General features: G+C 23.8%; 1 protein-coding gene across 1 annotated transcript; it reads left to right on the forward strand.

Annotated features, from left to right (window-relative positions):
* The first annotated feature begins 379 nt into the window (after positions 1-379).
* LOC113367869 (semaphorin-5A-like) lies at positions 380-11,543 on the forward strand. The gene is made up of 5 exons (XM_026609446.1): positions 380-435; positions 3,050-3,169; positions 5,825-5,924; positions 10,939-11,152; positions 11,457-11,543. The coding sequence occupies exons 2-5, from the start codon at positions 3,058-3,060 to the stop codon at positions 11,541-11,543; spliced, it is 513 nt and encodes a 170-aa protein (XP_026465231.1). The 5' UTR covers positions 380-435; positions 3,050-3,057.
* Positions 11,544-11,765: the final 222 nt, after the last annotated feature.

Genomic DNA, 11,765 nt, shown 5'->3' on the forward strand with positions numbered 1-11,765 from the left:
TGTCAAATATAAATTTAATAATAATAATAATACTTTAACAATTTCATTCTATTAATTATATTAATATTTCAGTTTAATTATAAATTAACTTGGATTTTTTTTAATTAAATTGAAATATTGGTTCAGTAATTTCATTTTTCTTTTTCACATATAAATTTAATACTAATAATAATACTTCATCGATTACATTCTAATAATTCTATTAATATTTTAGTTTATTGTGCAAGATTTTAAAATTGACTTTGTAGTGTCAACTGAATTTATTTTATTAATACAAAAAAAAATTAAGTGTATTGACTATTCTGTTTAAATAAAACAACAGTGTTTGCATAATAAACAATTCTAATTTGTTTAAATCGTATGAGGTGATTTAAAAAGTGCAAACGATATAAAAAATTGGTTTCTTATTACAAAATGAGCTGTTTATAATAATTGGTGAGTAATACATGAGTTTTTAGATTAATAAATAATTAATAATTGTAATAATTATTAAATATTATTGGTAGGAACAATATAATGCTAACGCAAAATTTTAATATATTTAAATTTATTGGAACTTTGTTTTTGATTTATTTCTGGCATATATTTTATATAAAACTTGTTAACAAAATTTATTTATTTTAGTCCTCAAGATATTTTATTCCTTAAATATTTTACAAATTTCGTACTAATTGCACAGATTCAAATTTCCTGCCAAAATGTTTTTAAAATGATAACACAAATATAAAACTAGACATGTTAACATGATAATTTATTTATTTTTGTTCTTATTATATATCAATATAATATTTCATATACATTTTACTCATACTAAAATTCACAGATTCAAATTTCCCGCCAAAATATTTTCAAAACAAAACCGCCGAGCGCGCGCTTTTTAAATTCTGAATTAAAAAATCACTGCTGATGTAATCGGAAATATAAATAAATATTACACACATCTGCAGTTTATCAGCAATTGTTTAAATAACCGAGCAATGATAACAACTTTCAAGAATATTAATTAATTAAATTATTAAACAATTAAACAATAAATACTTGTAATTACTGAGTGCGATACGTGACTAGAAACATGTATGAGGAATCATCATACTTTAAATAATCATACTTTATGCAAAAAGATAGTATTTTATAATACTATTATATAATTAAAAATAATATCAGTACTTTTATAATCAATCACGGAATTTTTTTAAAAATTTTTATTGTCATCTGCTAGAAAATTTCTATGCTAAAATTAATTAGCAATTATAAAAATACTAAATATTTATTAATGCTAAATACTAAATATTAATTATTTATCCCTTTATTTAAATAGATTTTTTTTGGGTTTATGTATAATACTCCATTATATGAGTAATAAGAATATTACTAATTTTTTAATGAACCAAGTATTTAAGGCAATCTTGAAATTATTCCATAAATAATATTAACATCATGACAAATGTACAAAAAAATGTTTGTTGATATTTTTGATAAAAATAGTTATAATCATTCTTATATTCCATTTGTTTAATCAAATCTAAACACAAATATAGCTTTCTATAAAACTGTTATATAATTATTAAGAATAATACTAATTTTCTTAATAAACCAATCTTGAATTTAGAATTTAACTTTATTGCTAATATAATACAAAAATATCTCTTTCTTTGCTTTTATTAAGTCGATTTAGAATTTTTATTCATCAAATATTTATTTTTAAACATAAATTTCTAGTAATTTGCCTTATACACAGATTTTTAAATGCTGAAAAAATACTTTGTTGATATAGTAAAGGGATGGTCTAACATTAAATAAATATGAAAGTATTATGGAATTCATGTTATATATATATATATATATATATATATATATATAAATTTCTGTTCTTAAAGATATAATTTCTAGTTCGAGCTTTGTTGACTTTTTGTTATCACGCAACAAAGTTTCTTGGGAAGTCGTTGAACTTTAATAAAATATATTTATATATACACATAAATACCTACATAATTGTATCAATTTAATAAATGTACAATATCCACTCATCGTATTTAATTATATAAAACACTGAATATTATTACTATTATTGAAGCCAATTGGAAAATTGCATCCTCATCTCTGATGGAATAAATCATAAGAAGAAATTTCTTCAAAGATAAAATGTTAGAAAATACATAAAAATGTTTGTCTGTTTAATAAATTATATATTTTATTATATTGCAGACGTAGTTTTCAAGTAACTGTAAAACTTTAATGTGCACAGTAATAATAATATATTAAATTTATTGTTAATGGGTGGCTTTAGCTGCCATTTTGAATTAACTGTCAAAAAATGTTTATGGATTTTTTCTGAAATAAATTTAAAAATGTAGAGTCTTATCAAACTGCGTGTAAAAATATAAGTACATTTAATATAAAATAGTAAACAAGTTGTTTGACACAGTAATAATAATATATTAAATTTATTATTAATATTTAACGGATGGCTTTAGCTGCCATTTTGAATTATCTGTCAAACAATGTTTTTCGAATATTTTTAAAAAATATTTTTAAAAATGTAGAGTCTTATCAAATTGCGTATAAATTTCATAAGTTCTTTTAATATAAAATATAGTAAACACAAATAAAGTTGTTTGGCACAGTAATAATAATATCATAGATAAAAGAAGAGTATAATGAATAATATATTAAATTTATTATTAATATTCTAATGGTGGCCATAGCGGCCATTTTGAATTTCCCGTCAAATAATGTTTTTGAATTTTTGTTTAAATTAATTTGAAAATATAAAGTCTTATCAAACTGCGTATAAATTTACAAGTACTTTTAACATAAAGTAGTAAACTTGTATTTTGATAAGGTATTATTGTAATCTCATTTTTATCTCTTTGTGATTTTATCATTTAATACACAAGTAGCCAAGTTGAAATTGCCCAATATTAAACTATAAATGGGTTATTCATACAATACCTAAAAAGATACGATATTCTGCCTGTTTATCTCTAAAAATATAGATAATTAATTTGTTAAGCATTTTGAAATTAATTACAATGTTGATTTGTTTCAGGTGATAAAATGGCGCGCCCTTTGGGTTTGTCCAAAATTCTACTATTTTACATATCACTGCTGAATATATGCTTAATATCGGCTATAGATGAAAATGATTTTAGATATATATTATTTAAAGGTAAGTTGATAATAAATTCACATTTATTATTAAATATTTACATATAAAAAGTTTTGTAACTTGTCATTGAATGCAACTGTCACTTGTTGCAAGTTTGCAATGTAAAGAACTAAATAACGTATGCGGTTTTATTTTTAATACGCACTGTGCTCATAGATTTTATAAAACATTATGTTATTATAATATATTATATATTATTATATATTCATATATTATTATAATATATTATAATATTTTATTACATTATAAGTTCTATGACATTGCTAAATTCGCCATTTTTATCTTGGCCACACTGGCTGTCACATCTTTGCAAGATGGCGGATAGGATTTGAAAATATTTTTTGTAAATTTATTTTCATGAAATTAATGAGCAGTTTTTATTTAAAAAAAGTTAATTTTAAAATCTAAAATAGTGTAAATTGAGTATAACTATGTGATATTTGCACATAGTTATTGTAAAAGTTACAGGTAAATTAATAATATGGTTTTTATGAATTTTTATCAATTTGCAAAAATTATTTTTTGCAGTATGTTTTATAATATACAATATTTTTTATAGTAGATGTACTAGTTTTAGTATTTTACTTTTTAGTTTATTTATTGAAAGTCATTTCATAGTAATAATATTGCTACAAGGGTTATGTCTTAAATTTGATTCAATTCCATTTATTATAGGTTTGTTGAAGTATATGGAAAAATAAATAATATAAACTCATTATAATATTGCTTAAATCTATTGAATTTTCACTATATATTTAAATATACTATTTGACTTTAATTTTTTTAAATTTATTTATCAAATTAAACTTTACTCAAAATTTGAATTTGGTATGATGGTGAATGAGAGTACTCATTACTTAAGAATTCATTAGTTTAAAAAACAGAATTTTAACATTTATTATATCCAAATTTTTATTTTTATTTTGTTCACGGTTAAAGATTCAATTGAAGATTAGTTAATTAATCAAAACAAATTCATATATATATCCTAATTTAATTATTTCCATTAATATTTCAAATTTTAATTCTATTCGCATTCTTATTCACTGCAAGTACCTCAAACTTCATGTTCCAAGAAACAATTTGTCTGGAATATTTTATTTATAATATTTACATGTAAAGGTATTCCTAGTAAAGTAGATAATACATGCTAATTAGAATCTGTTAATTGGATAACTGTTTTGTAGGATTGTAGGACAGCATTTGTTCCATTACTATAGACATGTGTAAACTCATCATTTGTTTACACATTTAGATATTGGAACTTTTTTTTTAAGAAACAGCTGTTAAAAAGGTAATAAGTTGATAATTGGGTCCTGTGAAGAGGGATAGTAAGAATTTTTGTTGGTAAAAGGACTTTTAAGTCGTATAGACTTTTTTAGTAGTATAAATACCACTTTGTTCTTCAATGACACCATCTACGTGTCAGTATGTCTGCTAAGAATGCATCATCTTTCTTCTTAGTACACAACAAACCTCTTATCTGACACTTATAGAGATAAAACACGCAGAATTATCAGTAATATAAGATATATATATATATATATATATATATATATATATATATATATACATAAATCTTATGTCGATTTTTACTACTTTAATAGGAGCAATTAGAGCAAATTAGAGATAAACGGAACCCAAACAACGCATCATTCATTTACTTTAAAAATGTCATTATACATACTTAATAATACAAAGTATGATTCACTTTATTATATATTAAAATGTCAACAAAATTTATACACTGACACATGATATAATAATTTATATTATTTATAATAAAGAAATTCGTTATTTTTCCATTGGCCTCAATAGTTACAAAATTTTTATTTTAAATTTATCTTTCAAAAATTCATGTGCAGTTTTAAAAAATGTCTAAGGACATTTTATGATATAAATATAATTATATTTTAAATTATACATTTTTTATTCATTTACTGAAATACATAAAGAGATTATGATAATAGAGAAATTCGTCATTTCAATTTAGGTCTCTTTTTTCGGTTTTCCAAATTTTTCTAGAATGGTGGATTTGAAAATCTTTTTGTAAATTTATTTTAAAGAAATTTGTGTGCAATTTTATTTAATAAATAGTTAATTTTCAATATGATAAATAAATGTAACTTGATTTAATGATATTACTGTGATATTTATAGTCATTAAATAAAAAATAGAGGCGTATTAATAATATGATTTTTATTATTTACAATGCACTCAAATTTTTTATTATATAATAGTGTGTATTATATTTTATATCATTAAAAAAAACTAGAAAATTTTGAAGATTTAGTAAATTTCAAAGACTATTGTTCAGATTTATATCTATTATTAATTATATTTAATATTAATTTATAATTATTATTAATTTATTAAATAATTTATTAAATAATAGAACATAATAATAATAAAAAATAGTAATAATAATAATTAATAAATAATAAATAAAATTAATAAATAGAAAATAATAATAATAATTATTAATAAAATAAATATAATTAAATATAAAAGTGCAAGCAATGTTGGTAATGTAATATAGTTAATTTTATTAATCAATATGTGAGGCATAAGTTTTATTTTTTCATAGGGTTTATCATAGTTTTAAATTTTTCTATAAAAAATTGATAAATTAATTATTTTTAATTTTTGTTTCAGATATTCATAAAGAATCGCATAGGTTTTCACAACACGAAATCGTCGATTATTCGAAAATTTTGTTCGATCATACACGAGATCAGATCATAGTCGGAGCAAGGTGAGTTATTATATTATTTATATTATTTATTTATTTATATATTGTGAATAATAAATAAATTTATGTCTTAAAAATAATATTGCCATGGATTATTTGAGATAATGTCTTTGAGATTTGCTCCTATAATTTTATAGATATATTTTACACATAGAATAATATTTAATAAATTTTCATAGAAATAGAACCACAAATATTTAAATATCTAAATAACAAAATTTGACACCTATTTTAACACTTTATGAGAATAGAGTAATAGATAATTGGTAAAATTTAAGACTTATTTTATAGTAGAGTATGGTTACATTACTGCTAATTTTGAAAATAATAAATTTAGATCCCCCTAATCTTATCATACTTTATTATAAAAAAGGCTTTTATTTTACCAATCATCTGTTATTACAAAGTGTTGAAATAGGTGTCAAATTTTGTTATTGTGATTCTATTTCTAAGAAAATTTAAAGCAAGGTATTAAATTGATTTTTAAGACATTGATCGTGATCGATGTCCTTATATGTTATTCGTATAAATTACGAAAAGATTTCATCCTCGGCATATTTTCCCCAAATATGGAGCACCCGTCCGCCCAACAGAGACTCCGACAGAACTTTCTTACATAAATATTAATACAAACAAATAACAGATGGTTATTAAAAGTGCGTAATATGAAATTTTTTATTCGAAACTTGTGAGAATGTATTAAGCTGACTTATATTATATATTAAGCTAAGTTAATAAATAAATCAAAATTTTATCTCTAATTAAAATAAATAAATTTTATAAATAATAATAATCTATTCAATTAATAATAAAAATTTTATAACACGATTAAAAATGTAGGAATAAATCTTCCAATATAAATTCCAAAATATAATAATTATTATACTATTTTTTCCTAATTCATATAAGGTAATATTTTTTTGTTTCAATAAACTTTGATGATATTGATTTGAATGATATCGATGTTTGTTAGAATATTTAATATAAGTAATTGGATTCGTTTGTTATAAATAATATACCATATTGTTTATATATTGCATCCGTTGATAGATTTAGTAATAATATTAACTTCCCGTAGGGCAAGTTATAGTAATCGCAAAAAAATCGAAAATGAAAATTTTTATATATCTTTACGTTTCAGAGGTTTTTGAACATTTTGGCATACCTTAGAAAAAATGGATGTATGTGTGTGTGTATGTGTGTGTGTGTATGTATGTATGTATGTATGTATGTATGTATGTATGTACGTGTGTGTATGTATGTGCGGATACAAATTTTCGTCGACGATATCGGGAACACGGATCAACCGATTTGAGTAATTCAAAAAACATTCGATTCGTATTGACAAGGAGACGTGCTGATTAGTTTTTGGCGAAGGCAGGTCTAGCCGTTCCGAAGATACGGGGCAAAAAGTGCCAAAAACGGTACCTCCGTTTTTAAGAGAACGGAGCGTTCGATTTGAATAATTCAAAAAAAGTTTTACTTGTATTGACAAGATGTAGAATTGATCAAATTTTCATGAAGGCAGGTCTAGCGGTTTCGGAGATCTAATGAAAAAAGTAAAAAAAAATGCCATTCGGCGGTTAAAAATGATCATTAGACATATGCACATCAAATTATCAGATATTTTATAGAGATTTTAACAATAAGTATAATTTTTTTTTACATTTCTATGGGTTCCGTACCAATGCTTATGCGTTAGACGGCTTGCAAGCTTTGACATTTCGTCTCTATGCAGTTCAAAGCACGATTGCTTTGAAAAAAAGTTCAGATTTTCCAAAATATGTCAAAATGAAGAAAACATTTTTTTTCAAAAAATTTTTTTTTTCAAAAAAAAAATTTTTTCTCAGAAAAAAAATTTTTTTTTTTACAAGTAAAAAAATTTTTTTTTTCAAAAAAAAGTAATTTTTTGTCAAATTTATAGTTTCTCAAAAATCTAATTTTTTCGAAGTAATTTTTTTCAGAAATGTTAATCGTTTTTAAAAAAATAATAATTTTTGGTACGGGAAGTTCCAGCAATTTGCCTTAAGGCACGATGCCCTAATTGCCTTAAGACAGAATTCCACTTACAGCTAGTTTTGTTTTGTAATTGTCAACATAACAAGTAACAGTTTTCATTAGAACAATGAAATGCCTCGCCCTGAATATTTCAAACAGCACATATGGTTGTGGATAAAATATATATATATATATATATATATATATATATATAAATATATATATTAAAATTCGTGAAACTAATTTATACCAGGTGTTTAAGAAGAAAAAATTCATTGAGTTACTAAACCATATTTTATTAGAGATTTAGGAAATAAACTCTTTCATCAATTATCTTAAAAAAAAACACAATTGATAAAATAAAATTGAATCCACGGATATATAAACCAAAATAATAAATAATACTATTTAATTTTTAACTTTCAGTTTCAAACTCATATATAAATTAAACTCATATATTAAATTAAACTCATATTATTTCATCATTAATTGCATATGATTTATTAAATTACATTTGTTGTAATGTGTTCATTTGATTTAAACATTTTAATTTAATAAATTTATTTATTTTTTATTATATATAAAAAAAAATATTGATTAATAGTATTGAACTATGAATTGTTCATTACATTCAAATTTTAATCTGGTGGATTTTAATAATAGCCACAGCAAAGCGTGGCCGGGTATGCTAGTATATATATATATATATATATATATATTCATATAAAGGGTATGTAGGATGTAGGATATTTTTTAAAAGAGTGCCAATTAAAAGTTATTTATGAGGGTCAATTCTCAGACACCTTATGTTATAATTAAAAACCATAATTAATACCTTTGTATACCTTTATAATAAATTAGAAAAACGAATCGAATTTATAGAGAGACGATTATGAAACATATAATAAACTTAGACATACTTATATTTATATATTGATATACAATATATAATAACATAACTAAACAGGAATAAAATTTAAAAAATGGTATGGTGCAGTATTTAAAATTTGTTTCACAATTGAACGTTGGACTAAACAAAGTCAGAATTTAAATTTTATTTTCCTATTTTTATTTTTAAGTAAGCTTTTTTATCATGTTCGGTATTACAATAAATTTAGAAAAAAATAGAAAAAATACACTTCTATGCAAAATGAACTTTGATTTTAGTAATTTATACATTTCGTAGGGTGACACATTATTTTTTTAAAAATTCCTATTTTTTGGGGCATTAAATAAGCTACTAGAAGAGATTTAAAAACCTATAAAAAATAAACATACATTATGAACTATGTTAAATTTCAAACAAATCATAAAAAAATAATTTAAATTAATTTATCCGTTAGATTTAATTTAATAATGTAACCATATCAGAACTCTAGTCTAGTGTATTTATAAATCAGCATATCTAACGTCCTAACGGGTTCAAAACGATTAAGATTTGATTGCTGAAATTAATTATCATTATATTTGATTTAATTAATCAATTAATATTCGCACAACATATATATATATGAGTAAAGTAAGTAATAATACTATAAATATATATATATATATATATATATATATAATATGTCGATATATTCTTATCCCGAGTGTGGGATCCAATTGGCGCCAACGTTTAAGATTCTTGCGACATTCCAATGTGCCACAGTACTAGAAAGTTGTATTTCTTATGATTTTGTATTTATTTCTCATTGAATTCTGTGTAAATTATTTAACTACCTGTATAAATAATAATATCATATTGAAGAATTTTCTTATTTCAAATCACATTTTGCAACTTTTCGTTTGAACTAGCACGTCTACGAACCGTACAAAGTAGAAGAAAGAACCATAATAATGGAATTTGTAATAATAGATATATTAATGTTTATTAGAGTGTTTTTTGTTTATAAGATTGCATTGCATTATTATGGGAATTTTAAAGTTGTTGTTATACTAAGGATTTTTTGTTTGAATTTTCATTTTTTAAATTTTCGTTTGAAGTAACACGAGTGCCAACTGTATGATGTGAAGCAAGTAATCGGGAGAATTGATTTATGAAAAATTGTTATATTATAACAAACTTTGTGCTAAGTTTAAAATGTTTTACAGCATACAATTATTTAAATTCCAAAGTTATTATTACATTAAGAATTTTATCTTAAATTTATAGTATTTACTGCATATTATTAAAATTTCAGTCATTATTATATTAGGATTATTTTATTATAATTTACATTTTTATTTTCCGTAGAGTAGTTATAGTAATCGGCCAAAAATCGAAATTGAAAATTTTTGCATTTCTTCACGTTTCAGAGGTTTCTGAACATTTTAGCATATCTCAGAAAAAATGATGATGTGTGTGTGTGTTTTGTGTGAATACAATTATGTTCACATTTTGTTTAGATTCAACCGTTTAGGAGATAAAGAGCAAAGAATGTAGAAAAAAGAATTTAAGTTTTTGAGGGCACAGATCATCCGATTTGATTGATTCAAAAAACATTCGATTCTTATTGATAGGGAGATGTGCTGATTAGTTTTTGGTAGAGGCAAGTCTAGCCGTTTCAGAGATACAAACACATTCAAAAACTGCCTCGGTATCTTCGAAATGACGGGACCTGTCTTTGCCAAAAATTAATACTTATACTCGGTATAGATTCTGATTAGAATCATTTAAGCGAAGGCAAACTTTGATATTTTTTATATTTTTTTTTATATCGTAGGCCTATAATATTTTAGTATATTTTACCAGTTCTAATTTAAAACAGATTTAATACTTTTAACAAAAGAATCTCTGCAAGTAAAACGGTAATTTAAATTTATGCAAATCGGCAGTCGCGCGGATTCAACATTCAAGAATTTGTTTAACAAAAGATTCACCTCATCTCATTCTTGGAACTTATAATATTTATTGTCTCTTGACATTTGTTGTCGCAGATGTAAATCAATAATAAATCACACAAATCGAGTTCTGAGAATTGTATTATATAACATAAACATTTATACCATAGGTTCACAATCTGTTATTATTTTTCAGTGATTATCTCCTGAGACTATCCTTATCTAATTTGTCTCTGATTGAATCCACTTGGATTCCGCCGACTGAAATTGCGACGAAAAGTTGTCTCGATAAAGGACAATCAGAAGCTTTTTGCAAAAATCATTTCAGGGTTTTATTGGAATTGGAGAACGAAGACTCCATATTGGTCTGTGGCACAAACGCCTTTTTTCCTCAATGCTGTGTGAGAAAGGTGAGTGGTAAAATAAAAATGCTTCCTTTAAAATTACTAAGTTTATTTTAGATGTTACTTGTTTCGCGTTTCTGGAGCAAAAGAATTATTTTACATAGTTTAACATAAAACAAAAATATAAGATGGCGGATACATAGTTATAGTAGGGGAACACTATTGCCAACATCACTAATAGTAATGGCGGGACATTTGAATTACAAATATAGATAACATTACATAAAAAAATGCGACAAACAATTTTGTCCAGTGAGAATGATAAAATCAAGTACATTTGCCACCAACCCTTAAATCTGTTTTTTTTTAGATTACCGATCTCAAACAGCTGGACAATGTGCCAGGGCCGTCGGAGTTTGCCCTTATTCCCCTTTGGCCAACTCGACTGCCATTTTGATCTCCGAAACAACAACAAACAATTTGTTCACAACAGGGATGGATTTTTGGCAAGGGATCGTTTTGGTCAACTCGACAGGGATGGTAGTGCGAAGAAAAATTTTGGTTTTCTCGGAAAACAAATTTTGTATGCTGGGGCTACAATGGACTTCTCTGGTCAAGACGCTGCCATTTATAGAACTGATCTGTCGAATGGAAAATCAGGCAAGGGGAATAAATTAGG

Source organism: Ctenocephalides felis, unplaced genomic scaffold (assembly GCF_003426905.1).
Source record: "Ctenocephalides felis isolate EL2017-DRISC unplaced genomic scaffold, ASM342690v1 CF-g0.4_SCAFFOLD_01170, whole genome shotgun sequence".
Classification (NCBI taxonomy): Eukaryota; Metazoa; Arthropoda; class Insecta; order Siphonaptera; family Pulicidae; genus Ctenocephalides; species Ctenocephalides felis.